The sequence below is a fragment of the Vombatus ursinus genome, unplaced genomic scaffold (genome assembly GCF_900497805.2).
Source record: "Vombatus ursinus unplaced genomic scaffold, bare-nosed wombat genome assembly UNPS02014772.1, whole genome shotgun sequence".
Taxonomy (NCBI): domain Eukaryota; kingdom Metazoa; phylum Chordata; class Mammalia; order Diprotodontia; family Vombatidae; genus Vombatus; species Vombatus ursinus.
The window spans coordinates 10,004,351-10,023,909 of NW_020954550.1; the positions used below are offsets into that span (position 1 = coordinate 10,004,351).

Consider the following 19,559-nt stretch of genomic DNA (forward strand, 5'->3'; position numbering starts at 1 on the left):
CTTATTGTAATACTGTCTTAACTGTTTTCCCTGCCTTTATTTTGTCCTCTCTCCAATCCATGTGCTTGATGCTGGGATACAAATACAGAGAATGAAAGAATCCCTACTCTCAAGGAGTTTATATTCTAATGGGGAAGACAAGTACATATTTAAATACAGAGTTTTCTCTCAGTGGTTGCAATTAGCACGGGCCCTTATATTAAGACACATTAAGAGACATATTTTGTAGGAAGAGTCTTTAAGGTTGTATTTTGTTCTGCTGAGTGAAAGACTTTAAAAAATTTGGGGGAGTAACAGGGAGCAGGAAGAAATAATCAACAAGCCAATAAGCGCAGCATGATTTTTGTATTTTTTAATTGTTGTAGAGGCATTTTATTTAGACAACTGAAAACAGTTAGATCTCAGAAGCATCATAAATGAAAGAGAAATCAAACCAAACACTTCATCATGTACTCCCTTCTTTACAACTATGAAGTAAAATGGCTACAAGAAATCTAATTAAAATAAGAGAAATTGGATGTTGGCTTGGCACATGTTCCTTCAGAAAGGCAATAGGCTAGTGCAAGGCTTCTTAAATTTTTTCCACTCCTGACCCCTTTCTGCCTTTGGGCAGAGTTCATTGGCAGTTGTGTGGTCTCAGGGCATGTGCAGTGAAAAGTGAGCACGCAGAACCAAGGGTGAAGTGAAGTTGCAGGATGCAGCATGGGCAAGTGCTGCCAGAAACACTTCTGATTCATTATGCATTTGATTTTTAATTAAGGTTTGGTTGTTGCATGTTCAGAAACCTTTTACTGTTGCTGAATTTTTTGATACCCAATATGGAGTCTCAACCCACAGTTTAAGAAGCCCTGGCCACTAGTGGCCTAAATGAGCATAATTTTACCTGCCATTTTTTGATATTCTCAGTTTCCACTTAGAGATAACACCAAGCTAGTTCTAACGATGGAGCTCTCACATTCTACATCATTTATTGCCCATTATTTTTTTGGGGGGGGGTAAATTTTTTATTTGTTTTAAACTTAAATGTAAAACGAGAAAAGAAAAAAAGAACATTGCCACGTACGCAGCCGAATATGAGAGGATTCAATATAAAACAACAGATTTCTTTTTCAAGAGAACCTATGTAACAAATACTTCATGTTGTTTTCAAAGCTACCCAGGTTTTCTTTGCTTCATTGTAGGTTTTCTTTTGTTCTCTTCTCTGCACTTTTTATTCTCTTTTCCTTCCTCCCTCTCCCCCCTGCCTACCGTAAGGAAGGTTACAATTAAACACAGATACACATACACACACACACACACACACACACACACATACATATACATACATATCTATAAACATACACACATATGCACTCATACACATATATGTAAGATTGTACTGTGCATCTCTACTTGTCATCTCTTTTTCTGAAGGTCAGTAACCTCTTTCTTCATAGGTCCTAGTCTTTCCATGTTTTTTTCAATCATCCAGCTCATCATTTCCTATACCACAGCAGAATTCCAACACAATCACTTCCTGAGAGATTGTCTGTGACAGTTTTTCCCAATTTCCTGTATTACTTCTATTCTTGTCTATGTCGGTTTTATTTATACAAGAAAATTTTAATTTAAAATAATTGAAATTATCCATTTTACACTTCAACAATGCTCTAATCTTATAATATAATTTAAGGTCTGATACTATTGAATCTCCTTCCTTTACATGTTTTTTCCCCAGTTTCTTTGAAATTCCTGACTTTTTGTTCTTCCAAATGAACTTTGTTATTATTTTTTTCTAACTCAGTAAAATAATTTTTTAGTAATTTAATTGGGATGGCCTTGAATAAATAGATTAGGTAAAATTGTCATTTTTTTATTAGATTGGCTCTCCTATCCATGAACAATAAATATTACTCCAACTATTTAGATCTGACTCTATTTGTATAAAAAAGTGTTTTATGTTTATGTTCATATAGTTCCTGTGTCAGTTTTGGCAGGCATACGCTCAGGTATTAGTTATTTTAAGTGATCTATAACAATATTGAATAATGTTGCCGACATACAGTATAGTTTCCCTATTTTTCTCTTCTAATTAAATCTAATTTAGCTTTAATTTTGTCTGAGGTCATGATTACTACCTCTGCTTTTTTTACATAATAAATTCTACTACTCCCCTTTATTTTTCTTTGTATCTCTCATTTTTATTGTATTTCCTAAAAACATCATATTGTTGAATTCAGATTTTTAATCTGCTGTCCCTTTCTGTTTTATGTTTAAATTCATCCCATTCACATTCTAAGCTATAATTACTTGTGTATTTTCCTCCTTCCTTTTTTTCCTCATTATCCTTCTCACCTTATTTACCTGATCCCTCCCCAGTCCTCTATTTTACTTATGTCTACCTCCTTGCCCTCCTATTCCTTAACCTTCCCACACATCTAAGAGTCCCTCCCTTATTCTCTCCTCTTTCCCTCTTACATCTTTCTGAATTTAGAAGACTTTTGTACTCTTCTAGATATATGTGTTGTTCCCTCTTTAACCATTCCTGATGAGAGTAAGGTTCCAGCACTAGCTACCCTCCCCCTGCTAGCTTCTTCTATATCGCTTCTTCCTTCTATGCCTCATTTGTGTGAGATAATTACTCCTTTTTATCTCTCCCTACACAATTTTTTTTGGAATCACCCCATCATACACAGCTCAGCCCAAGTCTTTCTTTCAAACTACCAAATATTAATGACAGTCGTAAGAGTTCTTGATAACATTTTCACATATAAGAAGTAAACAGTTTGACCTTATTGAATCCTTTATAAGTGGTCTTTAATATTTAACTTACATTTCTCCTGGATCTCATATGTTGAATTTTCCATTAAGTTTTACTGGTTTTGTCTTTAAGTTTTTGATTGTCTATTTCAGTTGTTTGACTTTCTTTTCATAATTTTCTTGGATTGCTCTTTTTTTTTTTCCAATTTTTTCCAATTTGTTATGTCTTATTTGATTTTTAAAGTCCTAAAAGTCCTTTTTAAATCCTTTCAACAATTCTTTTTGTGCTTGGGACCATTTGACATTTCTCATTGAAAAAGGAGTGGCTTTTTTAGCTCCGTTATCTTCTTTTGAATATGAACCCAGATATTCTCTATTCCCATAGTAGCTATGGTTGGGTTCTTTCTCCTTTGCTTACCCATTTTTATATATTTTGTTGTTAGCAGCTATTAATATAATCAATTCCTAATCCCCAGATATGGGGAATGATACCCCAAGCCTCACTCTTACTGTTATTTTCTGAGGTCTGTCCTGGGGCCTAACCTTGGGCTTTCCTTTCTACTCCTAACCCACTACGAGGCGACTGATCTTGCTCCTTGGGGTTCCTCTGGTGGCTGCAAACTACAGATGTCCTCTCTACCCTGAAACTGAAACCAGGCACTCTGCTCTCCTGCAAGTGCCCACGGCCAGCAGTGTGCTCAGCTCTCTGTTTGACTTACCAGGTGTCTTCTAGCTCCTTCTCCCCTACAGCCACAGCCTAGGACTCTTCTGGTCAGGAAAACTGTGCTTGGCATCCCGGGATAGTGGAAGGTCCTCCTAATCAATCGTCAAACCGTTGCACTTTCCACCAAATCAGAGTTTTAAGGCTGAGGCTGCCTCTCGACCCAGTTACCGCCAGGGCTTGTTGTTTGTTGATTCTGCTGAGTCAGCCTGGAGATATTTGCACTTCACTCAGGCAGAAGCTCCACCCCTGGAGGTTGGGTCTTTCCTGGGATCTTCTTAAGTAGTCTTAGGAGGACAACTGCTTACAACTTTTTTCTCTGCTGCTGTACAATCCCTCAGAGGTAATGTTTTGTCTTTTTTTGTGGAGGAAATTTAGAGAGCAGAAAGTTTTCACACCTATTCTTCCATATTCCCAGAATTCTCTCCCAATTCCTGTTATTCTTGATAGGCATTGTTGTATCGGGTAGAGAGCCAGACTTGAGCCAGTAAGATGTCCCATCACTTTCATACTATGTGATCTTGGGCAAGTAATTTATAAACCCTTGGTGCCCCAGACAATGCTTCAAGACTCTCAAATTGCAGGACAGTTGTTCATCTGTATTCAACCCCCATAAAAGGGGTTTGTTCTTCAGGAGTTCTCTACATCAAAGAAATCACAGGTCCAGACCAATTCCCTACCCCGCACGCTCCAAATGTATTGTCAGCTTCACATGTGACTGAAGGTGTATGTGCCATAGAAAATAATTTGTGAAAATTTGTTCTCTTATTTTCTCTTTTTTTATTAATTTATTTATTTTTAGTTTTCAACATTCACTTCCACAAGATTTTGAGTTCCAAATTTTCTCCCCATCTCGCCCCTCCCCCCACCCCAAGATGGCATGCATTCTGAATACCCCTTCCCCTAATCTGCCATCCCTTCTATCTCTCCCCCCCTTCTCCTATCCCTTTACCCTTCAGTTTTCCTGTAGGGCAGGATAGATTTCTATACCCCATTTCCTAGATATCTTATTTCCCAGTTACGTGTGAAAACAATTTTTTTTAACATTTGTTTTTAAAACTTTGAGTTCCAAATTTTCTCCCTCATTGAGACGGCAAGCAACTCGATACAGGTTATATATGTGTAGTCATGCAAAACACTTCCATAATAGTCATGTGTGAAAAACTAAGTACATTTCCCTTCATCCTATCCCATCCCAAATGTATTCTATTTTCTCTTTCGACCCTGTCCTTCCTTAGGAGCATTTGTTTCTGATTACCCACTTCCCCAATATGCCCTTCCCTCTATCATCTCCTTGCTCTCTTGTCCCCTTCCCCCCATATTTTCCTGTTGGGTAAGATAGATATCCATACCCAACTGAGTATGTATGTTATTCCCTCCTTAAGCCAAATCTGATGAGAATAAGATTCACTCATACCCTTTCACCTTCCCCCACTTCCCCTCCACTGTAAAAGCCTTTTCTTGTCTGTTTTATGTGAGATAATTTACCCCGTTCTACCTCTCCCTTCCTCCTTCTCCCAGTATAATTCTCTCACCCCTTAATTTTATTCTCTGGATACCACCCCTTCATCTTCAACTCACCCTGTGCCCTCTATTTGTCTGTCTATCTATCTGTATACATACATATAATTTTTTCCCTCCAACTACCCTAATACTGACAAAGGACTCATGAGTTACAAATATCATCTTTCCATGTAGGAAAGTAAACAGTTCAACCTCAACAAGTCTCTTATGATTTCTCATTCCTGTTTACCTCTTCATGTTTCACTTGTGTCTTTTATTTGAAAGTCAGATTTTCTGTTCAGCTCTTGTCTTTTCAATGCTTCAAAGTCCTCTATTTCCCTGAATTTCCATTTTTTCACCTTAAGGATTATACTCAGTTTTGCTGGGTACTGATTCTTGGTTGTAATCCTGTCTCCTTTGCCCTCTGGGACATTATGTTCCAAGCCTTGTGATCCCTTAATGTAGAACCTGCTAAATCTTGTGTTATCCTGATTGTGTTTCCACAGTACTTGAATTGTTTCTTTCTGGCTGCTTGCAATATTTTCTTCTTGACCTGGGAACTCTGAAATTTGGCTACAATATTTCTAGGAGTTTTCCTTTGAGGATCTCTTTCAGAAGGTGATTGGTGGATTCTTTCCATTTCTATTTTGCCCTGTGGTTCTAAGATATCAGGGCAGTTTTCCTTGATAATTTCTTGAAAGGTGATGTCTAGGCTCTTTTTTTGATCATGGTTTTCACATAGTCCAATAATTTTTAAATTATCTCTCTTGGATCTCTTTTCCAGGTCAGTTGTTTTTCCAGTGAGATATTTCACATTGTTTTCTATTTTTTCATTCATTTGGATTTGTTTTATAGTATCTTGATTTCTCAAAAAGTCACTAGCTCTCCATTGTAATTTTTAAGGAAGTATTTTCTTCAGTGAGCTTTTGGACTTCCTTTTCCATTTGGCAAATTTTGTTTTTTTAAGGCATTCTTCTCCTCATTGGCTTTTTGGACCTCTTTTGCCATTTGGGTTAGGCTATTTTTTAAGATGTTACTTTCTTCAGTATTTTTTTGGGTCTCCTTTAGTGAGCTATTGACTTGTTTTTCATGATTTTCTTGCATTACTCTCATTTCTCTTCCCAGTTTTTCCTCTACTTCTCTTACTTGCTTCTCAAAATCCTTTTTGGGCTCTTCCTTGGTTCTTGGAGGCTTTGGATGTAGGAGCTTTGACTTTGTTGTCTTCTTCTGGTTGTATGTTTTGATCTTCTTTGTCACCAAAGATTGTATGGTCTGACTTTTTTTGTGAGGTTTGCTCATGATCCCAGCCAGTTACTTGAGTTATAAACTCTTTGTTAAGGTAGGGGTCTGTTTCCAGGGTAGAGAATGTACTGTCCCAAGTTTCAGGGGTTTTGTGCAGCTGTTTTCAGAGAGACTTCTAGGGACCTGTAAATTTTCAGTTCTTCCACGGTGGTATGATCAAGGGTGGGGTGTTTATTCCTTTCCTGGCCTGTGCTCTGGTCTATGAGAAGATTTCCTCTCCACCACCACTACAAGCTCCACCATGCCGGCACTTCTCCTCACCCCAGGACTGCCATCCAGAACTGTGACCCAGATCCAAGCCTGGGCAAAGCAAGAGAATCCTGCCTCAGTACCAGCAAAGAGATCCCTGCAATCCCTGTCTGATCAGCTACTTGATTCCCCCTCAGCCTGTGGGTCCAAAGCTCTGGAAGCAGCCTCTGCCCTGGGGCCGCACTTGAGGATGGGGCTGGGACTGAGCTTCACTCTCACCGGGGTTTGACAGACTTTTCTTACTTGACCTTCTAGGTTGTCTTTGGTGTTTGTGGGTTGAGAAGTCTGGAAACCGCCACAGCTGCCTGGGATTCAGTCCTCTGAGGGCTGCTCCAGGACTGCCCTGGGCAGCCCTCTGAGGGCTGTCTTGCTGAGGCCTATTTTGCCTGCATGCCCAAGTTCCTCTCCCTGCCCGGCACGATAGACCTTTCTGATCAAACATCCAGGTTGTCTTGGGCTGGAAATTTGTTTCACTTTGTCTTTTTGTGGGTTCTGCTGCTTTAGAATTTGTTTAGAGCCATTTTTTACAGGTATTTTGGAGGGGTTTGGGGGAGAGCTCAAGCAAGTCACTGCTTTTACTCTGCCATCTTGGTTCCCCTCCCTCTTATTTTCATCATCTTTAAATGTGCATATAGATTTTTTTAGATGAAATGACAGGTAATTTTTGATATCTTATGTCCTCTTGATGGTTTGTTTTGCATAAAAATACTTTCTGAGCTTTGTAATAATTTGGCATCTCCTCTTTAAACTGTCTTGAGTATTAATTTTTCAAGGTTTTTAAAGGACTCTTATGTCCTCCTGACTCCCTGCCAGTTGTTATGTCTGGGATCATTTTATGTCAAATGCATGAAAACTACAAAGCCAAGACCATTTCACCAGCATTTTTCACTGTAAATAGAATAAAAAAGTGAAATTTAGCATGTAAAATAGAATAGCAATAGAAAAAGTCATTCACTATGGTTTTATTCTTACGTACGTATCTCATTAAAATTTTAGTTTTTAGAAGTTTGGAGTTTAAATGTAACATTATCTGAGTCGTTTTGCATTTTCTCCTTTCCTTTAAAAAATCTGTGCCATTCTTTGTAAGACAAAACATAAATGATCATTTGATGCTCTAAATTGCTTTTGATAAATTTTATACTGCTTAACCACAAGTTTGCTTTTTTCAAATAATATGGAAAATTAAAAGAGCAAAATTTTGTAGGCAAATTTAGGAGTCTATGCGTTAATGGATATTTCACTTAGCTCTTGACCAATCTTTTTAAAATTGAGTTACATTAAAAATTTGAGATAAAAATGAAATGCAAATAATATATAAGCCTATAGAATTTTAGAGTTGCCATTTTAAGCTGTTATTTAGTCCCTTGTATTATTACCTTATGAGTGATATGAATAGTAATGTTCAAATTATTGAATAGATTCCTAAACTCATGATGATTAAGTTCCTTATAAATATAAGGATTAATATAAATATTTGTTAAATGCCTTCATTTCAAAAATACATAAAATTTTATTTTTCTTAAATTGTAGGATAATAGAGTCCACATTGGACCTAAAATGGAGATCCGGGTTGTCACTCTAGGATTAGATGGTGCTGGAAAAACTACTATTTTATTTAAGTTAAAACAAGATGAGTTCATGCAACCCATTCCAACAATTGGTAAGTATGAGTGCTTTCTAATCCAATAGACGTTTTACAGACAGATCTATAAAAGGAATTGCTTATGTGCCCAAAAAATGTGTTTAATTGGATTGTTTCGCGTTCAGAAAACATTTTCTCATAGAAATATTGTTAATAAGGTTTCCAGGCTAGGACATATAAACCCTAATGTAGTTGAAATATTAGTATTCTAGAACCTGACTTCATAGGTTTAATATTATTTTTGTGGCCAAGCACATTGAAAGTAACAGCTATGTACAAGGGCATCTTACCTTCTGCAGAAGGAATAGTAGAAGCACACTTATCCAAATTGCCCATCTTGGTTGGAGTAGGGGTTTTCTTGTCTTTGAGATTCCATCCTTGAGAGCTTTGGATGTGATGGCTGTTGGAGAAGGAGAGGGGACAGGGATCTGGTGATGGAGGTTGGGGAAGAGTGAGGGGAAGAGTGAGGGTAGAAGTGATGGTTCTCAGAATAGGGACTGATGAGGGGAAGTGTGTCCTATTCCAGTGAATATCCCGTGATCACAACTCTTGTCTCCACAGGGAATCCAGTTTTTTAGGGGGAGTGAATTCTGCCTTTCTTATGTTGCTTGTGGTTTTTTTCTTTGTTCACTAGGAGTACGAGGGCTGCATACAAATAAAAGTTTTTCTTTCAACAGGTTTTAATGTGGAAACTGTAGAATATAAGAACCTAAAATTTACTATTTGGGACGTAGGAGGTAAACACAAATTAAGACCATTATGGAAGCATTATTACCTCAATACACAAGGTAGGTAGGAATAACCACAATCTTTATTATTTTACTTATATTTTGAAATTTCCAGTAACTAACTATATACAGAAATTAATTAGTTCTTTTTGAAAATGCTCCAGTTCATGTTCAAATAAAATTATCATAGTGACAGAAAAAATATAAGGAGTTTGTGAAATAAAATTTAAAAATACTCTTAAAACTTAAATGAAAAAATAGTGAATTCACAAAATACTTTATAAAACACTTCCATTGTGTGAAATAATCATTAATTTTATTTGTATGAAATAGTGATTTATTTTTTATTCATGATTAGGTATTTGAACGCAGTGTTACCTAAGATTGGTTCGCGTATTTTTTAACTGATTTTTAAAATACAGTGAATATTTTGTTTGTTCCTTCCCTTTTTAAGCTCTGAGTCAAGATTTTCTTACCTGGGTATTTTTACCTGGGCAATTTGTAGATAGGTGTGTATGTATGTGTGCATTTGTGTTTGTTAAAAATATAAATTTATTTAACAATAAACATGTTCACTAATTTGGATTCTGCATTTACATGTGAATAAAAATATTTGTAAACTTACGGAAGACCTTCTGCCACACATTTAGATTTCCTTTATAAATATATTGGGTGAATCATAGAATCCCTGAGCTAGACTAGATGATCAGTCTCGTCTTTTCATAGATGACAAAACAGGCCCCACTATAGTGAAGTCATATGAACCTTATCACATGACTGGATGATGGTGGAACCAGTACTAGAACTTCTGCCTCTTGCCTCCTCATCCGATGATCTTTCCACTGGATCCTGATGTAAACTACAAGAATGAATTTGAAACATACTTTTGAAGTACAAGAATTTTATCACTTAATGAAAAACGTCAAAGAAGACATAATTCAGACAAATAGAAATGATGATGGTGCCTCACCTCCTCTCTGTCTGACTGAGACCTTCAGTCTCCTTTGTGAGATCACCATCCTGCCCACTCTTTCCTGGGTCTTCTTTCTTGTCTCTCCACAGTCCGTCTAGGTGATATCATAAGCTCCTGTGAGTTTGTTATCTTTGTCATCAAGGCATCTAGGTGGTGCAGTAGATGGAGCCGTGGACTTGGAATTTGGAAGACCTGTGTTTGAATCCTTCCTTAGACACTGACTTAGCTGTGTGATCCTGGGCAAGTAATTTAACCCCCCTCTGCCATATAAATGCTAATTGCTCTTTGTTATTATTTTGTCTGCAGATATTCTATGTATTGAAGCCCTCATCTATCTCCTTGTAGCTGTAGCCATCTCTTAGGTTCTTATATAAGCATCTCAAACTTAGTATGTCCAAAACAAAAATCATGATCTTTTCCTCCATCCTAATTGCTCTGCTTCTAGGATACCACCATTTTTCCCAGTCAACCAGATTTGCAGTCACTCTTCACACCACTCATTAGTCACCAAGTCTTGTCCATTCTGTCTTGCATCCATCCTTTTCTTTCTATTCGTAACACAACCATCCTAGTTTAGGACCTAGTTGCCTCTCCCCTAGACTCTTGAAATAACTCAGTTCATTTCCCTGTACCCATCTCCTGCCTTCTGTAGTCTATTCTCCACACAGTTGTCAAGTTGATGCTTCTAAAACACAGATCTGACCATGTCAGTCCACCCATTCCAGAAGCTTTCCTCAGTTGCCTCTAGCATTATACACAAGCCATTCTGCTGAGTATTTAAAGCCCTTCACATTCTGACTCCAGCCTATTTTTCAAGGCTGATTCTACATTACTCCCTGTGCCCTACCTTCCAGCCAAACTATCCATCTTGGTTTTCCTCATACACAGTACTCTGCTTCCTTCAAGTCTTTGCATAAATTGTTCCCCATACCTAGAATTCTCTTTTTTCTCATCTTTGCCTTTTAGAATCCCTAGATTCCTTCAAGGATTAGCTCAAGTGCCACCTCCTACAAAAGGCCGCTTTTGATTCCTCTAGTTCTTAATCTCACCATTCTACCCCACCCCCATTTGAAATTACTTTGTATTTATTGTCTATACAAATTATATTCCAAAATATATATATTTTCTATACAAATTATATTCTATACAAATTATATTATATTCCAAATATATTCTATACAAAGTCATTTCAGTGGAGTGAGAGGAGTGCACAACTAGCAACTAGGGGATCAGGAACTGTGCTTCATATACTTGTATTCCCCTAGTTTCTTCCCTTTGTCAGTCTTCCCCCTACCCCAAGACTTGAGCTGCCCAGGTCTGGTCTGGGTAGGCTGATTCTCACCAGGAGATTCTTTTCCCTATGTTACCCCTTCCTTTTACCCAGTATCCATTTGGGCCATTAGGCAGCAGGAAGACAGCCACCTTGGCTCCCTCTCCCTTTGCTTGCCTCCCATGGACTTAAACTTAAAATATCCAGGCTGCTTGACTGTCATATCACTTCAAAAAGATGGGAGTCACCAACTCTGATCCTTTAACTGGGACCACTAGAATACTATTTGCCGTGCCAGTGCATCCTAAGGTCTTCCGGGATTTACCATCTGACCTGCCTTATCTCCTCATGACTGCACAATTATCTGGCTGATTGATATAACCTGAGGCTCCCTGGGTTTTTGCCATCTACTGAATAACTCCTGCCTTAGGACTTCTGGGTTTTTCCATCGTCTTATTGCTGAACTTTCTTTTATATATTGTTTCCCCTAACTAAAGTATAAGCTTCTAGAGGGCAGGGACTTTAAAAATTTTTCTGTTTTTATTCCTGGCACTTTAACACACTACTTAGACACACACTAAGTGCTTAATAAATTTTTATTCATTCATACATGCATTCATTCATAGGAACTATATTGTTTTTGTCTTTATATCTCCTGTTCCTGGCACATAGTAGACATTTAAATACTTGATGAATTTATTATAGCTAAGTGTAAATAGGACCCTAAGTAAATTTAATGACTTTCTAATTAGTGTTCTATTTACATTTCCCATTTGGAGTTCTTAGCTCGATGTTAGTACACTCTTTCACTTTCATTAGCATCTTCAGTACTTGGCTCCTTTTTGCCCTTTGTCTTTGACAACTTTAATATCATGTTGTTCTTTCCTTTAATACCCAGTTCCCTTAGCTCCTTAGCTTACTCAGACTTGTAACTCAAGATTCTACTATACTCCTGTCACTCATAAAGGTGGATATATTCTAGTTATTACATAAAACTTCCATTTTCAAGATGTTTCTCTGCAGTTCCCCTCTGTGGCCACAGTTTCCTGCCCTTCAACCTTTCCTACACCCTTATTCCTTGTGAAGTTATTCTTTGCTCTGATCATGATCTCTGGTCCTTAAATTTTTCCTTGTTTTCCTAATCAATCACTTATTCTGTCTTCACTGCCTTCCCTTCACAGTCATCATCCATTTCAGTGATACACTCCTCCATAATTGAATCCCTCATGATTGACGTACTCCTAACTTGCTAATTCCCAAACTTGAAAGACTTCTGTTATCTGCTTTCTCTGTTTCCTTTCCTGAGTAATAGAAAATCTCCTGGAGAAAGTCATGACACTATGCTGAGTTGGTCCACTACAGATTCATGCTACCTAATCTCATCTGGGTTCTTATTGTTGTTGACCATACTTTTATTTATCTTTTTGTCACAATCTCTAAAGTGACTCTTTCCCTCAAGACCTTATCTTTTATTACTAACAGTCTTTCTCAGAAGATAACCTCACTTCCTATTCAATTGAGAGGATAAGCTATTGGATATGAGATAATAAAATCAGGATTTTTAACTAGATAGGACCTTAAAAATCATCTAGTTCTAGTATCCCATTTTGCAGGTGGGAAACTGAAGCTGAAAAAAGGTTGAAAGACTTATTCAAGGTCATACCGATTAACCTGTGGTCTGTGAACTAGACTGGGGTCCATGACTCAAAAAAAGTTTAAGGACCTCTCATAGAAGTAATATTTAGCAGTGCTAAGATTCGAACATAGGTCCATTCATTCCAAATCATGATACCTTTAAAGTTGAAAAGGCACTCAAGTGTCTAGTCCAAACTCTACTTCACCAGGGTTCCCTTCTATCCTATGCCTTATAATGGTCAATTAAAGCTTTGCGTGAAGACCTCTCATTAGAGGGAACCCAATAACTCCTCAGATAGCCTATTCCACTTTGGGATATGTTTAAATGTTAGGAAATATTTACTCATATTAAGCCTAAGTTGGCCTTCTTGCATCAGCCTGCTGCCATTGCTCCTAATTCTGCCTTCTGGAACCAAACAGAACAAGTTTTAATCCATTTTCTGTTTTATAACTCTTCAGATACTTGAAAGCAGCTATCATGGCTTTTCAAATTTTCTGTTCCTGAGGCCAAACATTGGTAATTCCTTCATGAGCCTTGATCTTAGGGCTCTTTACTATTCTGGTTGCCTTTCTTTGAACACTTTCCAACTTATTCTTCCTATTCCAGGATGGTTCACCTTGGGCAGAGTTTAGTGGAACTATAAAAAACTCTTTTTCTAGATATACTTTCTCTCTTAATACATCATAAGATCACATTAGCATTCTTAGCAGTCATTTTACACTTTGGATTTCCCATTGAGCTTTCAGTCTACTAAAACATCCATCCAAATCTTTTTTAGATAGACTACTATCTGACCACATGTGAAGTTAATTTTTTTGCTACAAGTGTAAAAACTTTACATTTATCTCTGTTGAATTTCATTTTAGTAGTTATATACCAACACTAGCTTTTTTCCCCCTCAATTTTGATACTTTTTTGTTTTGACATGTAGCTTATGCAAATCCACTAAACAAAACCACCCCACCCCCCACACGTCCAGTATTCCCAGGAAATAGTTTAAGTAAAATCAAAAGAGTATTTGTAGTTCTAATCAGCTAGCATCTTCTTAACCAGCTATTCTTTATCTGCAGCATATCTTCACCTAGACTTTGTGCTACAGGTAAAATCCTACATGTCCAAAGCCAAATTGATCTTCCATCTAAGACTTTCTGTGTCCTAATATTTGTTTCTCAGTCACACTTGACTTTTCCATCCCCTTCACCTTTCATATGCATTTGGTTGCCATTTGCTATGGATTCTACATCTACCCTTTGTCTTTTTTTTAACATTAAAATTTATTGATGATTTTTCTTTTTATATTCTAATCATTTCCAGGTATGCCTTTCTGTGTCCTCATCTCCTCCATTCAGAATTGAACTCTCTGTTGTAATAAAGAAAAATAGTTAAACCATAGCAACCAGACCCTTACTAGCTGCATGGTACTTGGCAGGGAAGTCACTTAATCTTTCTGAGCCTCATTTTCCTCATCTTCATGAGGGGAGTTGATTTTAATGGCCTCAAAGGTGCCTTCCAGTTCTAAATCTAAGATTCTGTTATCCGACATGGTTCTGCTCCCATATACTCCTGTCTTTCTGCTGAGAGAGGATGGAAGGAGGATTAATTATTTGTTACCTAGATCTAAGATCATCTATCTTTTCTTTATACTTTGTGCTACTACCCCAGTAGAAGCCTTTACTTCTCCTCTTCTGAACTTCCATTGTTCCTGTCATTACCAAAGTAATCTTGGCGATGTCTCCCTGCTGTAGCAGATCAGATTGAATGTCTGCACCCAAAGAATAGTTGTTTAACAGTCAAAAGAATTTTCCAATTCAGTGACCCAAGAATCTGTGCTTGGCCCTGTTCTTTTTGCCGTTTTTGTCATTGATTTGGATAAAAATGTAAATATATGCTTTTCAAATGTGCAGATGACAAAACTGAGCAACGGCTGACATACCAGATGATAGGATCTGAAAAGAATGTCATGGATTACTGGGTTACACTAATAAGCTGGCATAATAAGAATAAGTGTAAAGTGTGTTGTTGTTGGGTTCAAAACAATAAGATGAGTAGAGGATGAGGGGGGAGATATGGCTAGATAGCAGTTTGTCTTAGAAAAGATCTTGGTGGTTTTGTGGATTAAAAGCTTGATATGGCAGCTAAAAAAAATGCTAATGTGATTTTCGACTAAATTGAGAGAACTCAAGCTTCTAAGACTAGGACATCCTCTAGCACTGCTGTGTTCTGCTTTGTTCCAGTCTCATCTGTACCATTGTGATATAAGTTGTGCACACCACATTTTAGGAAAGACATTGATAAGATTTAGAACGTCCAGGAAAGGGCAGCAAGGATATTGAATTCTTTTGAGTTCGTTTCATTGACAGTTGACAGAAAGATCTCAGAATCTTTTTCCTAGAGAAGAGAGGTTTTAGAGGTTCTTGATAGCTGTATTCAAATATTTGAAGAACTGTCCTGTGGTGAAGGGATATGACTTGTTTTATTTGAACCCAGAGAAGAATCAGAAGTGAGCAGTGGTTATTAAATGCAGAGGCAAATGATTAAAGTGTGATACAAGGAAAAACTGTCTATTAAAAAAGTATAGCTGATCCCAGAGTGGAAGGGGCTAACTCAGGAGGCGGTAGGTTCCCTCTCCCTGAGTCAAGGGCTTGATGACTAACCCCTTATTGGTTATGTTGTACCCAGAGGGGATTCTTGTTAAGATAAGGGTTTTTCTGAATGGCCTTCAGAGTCCTTTTCACTTTTATGATTTTCTGAGAACCACTAGGAATTTTATGATAAAGGGAAGGGAGGCTAATATAATATGACTTGTTCTTACAAAACCTATACCTGTTGCTGTTATTCACTGCTTTCCTTATCTGAGTGTTAACAAACTAAGTCAAGTGGATCACAGCCCTATACAAGTATATATAATGGAGAGAGGATGTACCATAAAAAAAGAACTTTTTCATACTGATCTTCATGTCAGGAACAGGGACTGATCTTGTGATTTCATTGATCTGAAGCTCCTTGGTGAGTTAACTTCTTCCACCAATTCAAGTTGGCACCTTGTCTGCAACTTAGAGTCTTGGTGAATTTCGTGGAGAGGTTAAAATGACTTGCCCAGGGTCACACAACCAGTGTGTGTCAGAAGTAGTTCTTGAACCCAGTTTTTCTTGGCTTTGAAGCTGGCACCCTATCCCGTATTAGAGAATACCAGAAACTGAATTTTGTTCTCTGTTATTACGTTAGATATCATCAATTTTCAAAAATAGAAGAATACAATTTTAGTTTTCAAAAGGCAAAGATTTGATCTATTACATCTTTATTTTTATAGTTGTGAGGAAGTAAGAATAAGTGGTTTGCTCAAGGTCACAACAGTTAATTAGTGCAGGAACCAAGACTTGGGTGACTCACTCCTAGGGTTGTGTTTTTGATATTTTAAAAGTGCTTTGAAGTGTTTTTGAATTGAATATTGTAGAAAATATTTCTTGTGTGATAATTCACAAAGTTTTATTGACTGCAATAACTTTAGCTTTGATAAGTTCTGAAATATATTTTATCTGGCAAATGGAGGTGGTATTCAGATCCAAAGCAGAAAGTGGTGTTAAAGTACTTGGCCCATTTAGTTACAGTTACTTTTTGACAATAATATTTTACATTTATTTAAGTGAATGTTCTTGTGTTTCTTTTGTTAGCTGTTGTATTTGTTATTGATAGTAGTCACAGAGACAGAATAAGTGAAGCACACAGTGAACTCGCAAAGTTGTTAACGGAAAAAGAACTGAGAGATGCTTTGCTGCTGATATTTGCAAATAAACAGGTATGGAGACGGCTAGCTGTGGAAACTTTTTTTCTTTCTGTCTTTTAACATTTTCCTTTGACTTTAGGGATTCAGTGCCTTAAGGTAGTTGGGAAGAGTTAAAAAGAATTTTTTTCAATAAACGAAATTAAGAACCGCTTCCTCCACTAAAATCTTTCTCTGGTGTTCATGGTGGCTTTCATGTAACTCTGGATGTTCAAAGGCCTGGTAACCACAGTGCAAACTTGATAGGATAGGCTCTGCCAGACATTCAAAGGGCCTTGAGAAAGAAAACTTTGTGTCTGTCATCCTCAGGAAGCAGATTAGTTTACCAATGAGCAGGTTCGTTAATATAGAATACATATTTTTCATCCATAGCAACGCATGAAAATCATGTATGTGACAGCATTGGAAGGGTTCCTATCCTCTATGAAACTGTGTCCTTAAATTATTAAAATTGGAACTCAGGGAGACAAAACATTTAATAATACAGCAACTTCTTATTTTAAAGTTTAATGCTATTGTTGATTTCCATTACAAGTTCAATTATTTTTAAATCTATTAGTTAAATTTTCTTCACAATTTGTAAATCATAATTATATCACCTAATTTCTTGGTATATAAGACTTTAAGAACTCAAATCTTAACTGCTTTATGATATTTCAACAAGCTCATTTAAATATTTTTTGACTTATTCTTGGCAAAAAACTTAATTTCTCCTGCTTTGTAATGCAGTTGATTGTAATAAATCATGGCCATGGTGAATCTGTTTGTAGTTTTAGTTTTTATGAAATTTGGATTTAGAATTTGGAATAAGCTTTGACTAAAACAAAAATAATTAGAAAATATGAATGTATCTAACATCAGAACATTTATAAATCTCTTACAGGATGTTGCAGGAGCACTTTCAGTAGAAGAAATAACAGAACTTCTTAGTCTACATAAACTCTGCTGTGGTCGAAGCTGGTATATTCAGGGCTGTGATGCACGGAGCGGGATGGGGCTGTATGAAGGACTGGATTGGCTTTCAAGGCAACTTGTGGCTGCGGGTGTACTGGATGTGGCTTAAAATCATATACAGCCATTATTTAAAGTTTGTGGTTAACTGTTATTTGCACATGACAGATTGTAAGAAGTTCTGCATCTCGAAGATGGCAGTTAATCTAGGATTGTGTTTACAGAACAAAATGTTTGTATCTTCCATTGGGAATTCAGTTCCTTTTTATACTCTTGAGAGTAAACTGAAATGTTTTCCCTAGTAGATTGAGTTGGTTATAAGGGTACCTTGAATTCACATCTTTTTAGGTGAATTTGAGTTTTCAGTGCATTCGCTATTAGTATATTGGAACAAAAAGGAGGAAGGCTAAATTACACATTAGATTACTGTTCTCTTTTTACGTTGAACATTAGTCATACAATTAGGAAAGTACAGCTATTCTTCTAAAATTGCCTTTTCATTTAATTTTCATACTGTCTTACTCCTGAAAAGAGGAGTGACTTAATGAGACCAAAAGCAAACAGTACCTTCCACTGAAATAAGACTCTTCAACCTGACTTTTTTATGTTCAGTGAAACAAAAAACCTTTAACTCTAAAAATTAAACTCTAAAGTTATAAAAATGTTTTATACTTATTTCTTTATTAAAAACCTAAGCTAAAGTATAATACTTTATATTATAATACAGTGAGACTTAATAAAACTTTATCTGCGTAGTCTGTAGACCAGGACTACTTGTTTGGGTTATAGTATGTATGTATAATAAGCTGTGAAGGTCAGATGATTTTCAGTTCATCTGTGATTATGAAAGATCCATTGTCAGGCCTGAACCTAGGTAAGCTGTTTGCTTACCTAGGACAGAGCCCCATGTTGGTGGTCCTTTCTGTTTTCAATATCCCTTAAGCCATTAGTGGTTTCATGAAAAACTAACTTGCACCTTTGATGTAGCACTTGTCAGTGTAAGCTGCTTTTTGTCATGACTTTTTAAAAATGTAGCAAACTTACTGAAACTAAAGATGGAACCAGAGTGGGCTTTGATGAAAAGATATTTAGGAATTCACTTAGGAAAAAGTCTTTTACAGCATGGGAAATTGTTCAAATCACAAAATATGTATGTTTAAGTGAATATTTTCTCAGTATGAGTACATTTCTCAGCATTGTATAATAAGGGCAACTCTCTTGTTTATTTAACAATAAAGGGCTTGAAAATTTAACATGTGGGGGATGTAGCATGTAGAAAATGCAAAGAAAAAAGATACAAAGTTAAAATGTTTACATCTAATTTGATCATGCATTGTTTTGAGTAAAAGTTAAAAAATTTGTGGATTTTTTTCCTCCAGTTTTTCATATTTTAAGGTTATCTTATGCAAGCATGATTCATTATGTAAAAAATGTATGTGGATTGATATGTCATTGCATCAGTTATTTTGCCTATTCATAGCCCTGCCTGGTTTTTTTTTAGGATGAAGTTTTATTTTTATTCCATCTAATATGTTAAGTGCAATTTCCATGAATAGGAATTGCAAGTGAATGACTTAAGGTCGAAATGGTGACCTTTAAGTAGCAATTTGTTTTTTTCCTTCATTGATGTAAAATATATTTTTATTTGCATAAAAATAGGAAAGTTTTTATTATTTAAAGAAACAAAACACTTAGAGGTTTTTAAGAGCTTCTGGAAATGTGTAAATAATATTTAACCGTATTTCATCTTTTACTTTGTCAGCCCAAAATAAATGCTCTGCTATAAGTGTAGTATGTGTGCATAAAAGTATTATTATAAAATGTAAATTATTTAATATTTGACTGATTCCAATAACTGTGAAAATACTGCATTTGCCTATGAGCTTTTAAACTGTTTTCTGTATTATTCTATTCACTTTCTTTGTATAAGTTATTATTCTCTATGAACTGCTTTACTTGTATATTATATTTGTTTGACTAACTTTAACTTAGTAATTCACAGTCCTAGCATCTTACTGACTATAGTCTCTGGTATGGAGTGTGGTTTTCTTATGCTTAAAATAG

The 19,559-nt window shown here is 36.4% G+C and overlaps 1 protein-coding gene across 2 annotated transcripts in view; it reads left to right on the forward strand.

Moving 5' to 3' along the window:
- The window catches only part of TRIM23 (tripartite motif containing 23), a 59,729-nt gene extending 40,443 nt beyond the window's left edge, over positions 1-19,286 (forward strand). For both annotated transcript variants that reach the window (XM_027863408.1, XM_027863409.1), the window contains exons 8-11: positions 8,045-8,174; positions 8,834-8,944; positions 16,435-16,559; positions 17,428-19,286. In XM_027863408.1, the coding sequence (XP_027719209.1) occupies positions 8,045-8,174; positions 8,834-8,944; positions 16,435-16,559; positions 17,428-17,607 (546 nt within the window). In that variant the 3' untranslated portion in view covers positions 17,608-19,286. The remainder of the gene's footprint in view (positions 1-8,044; positions 8,175-8,833; positions 8,945-16,434; positions 16,560-17,427) is intronic.
- The last annotated feature ends 273 nt before the right edge of the window (positions 19,287-19,559 follow it).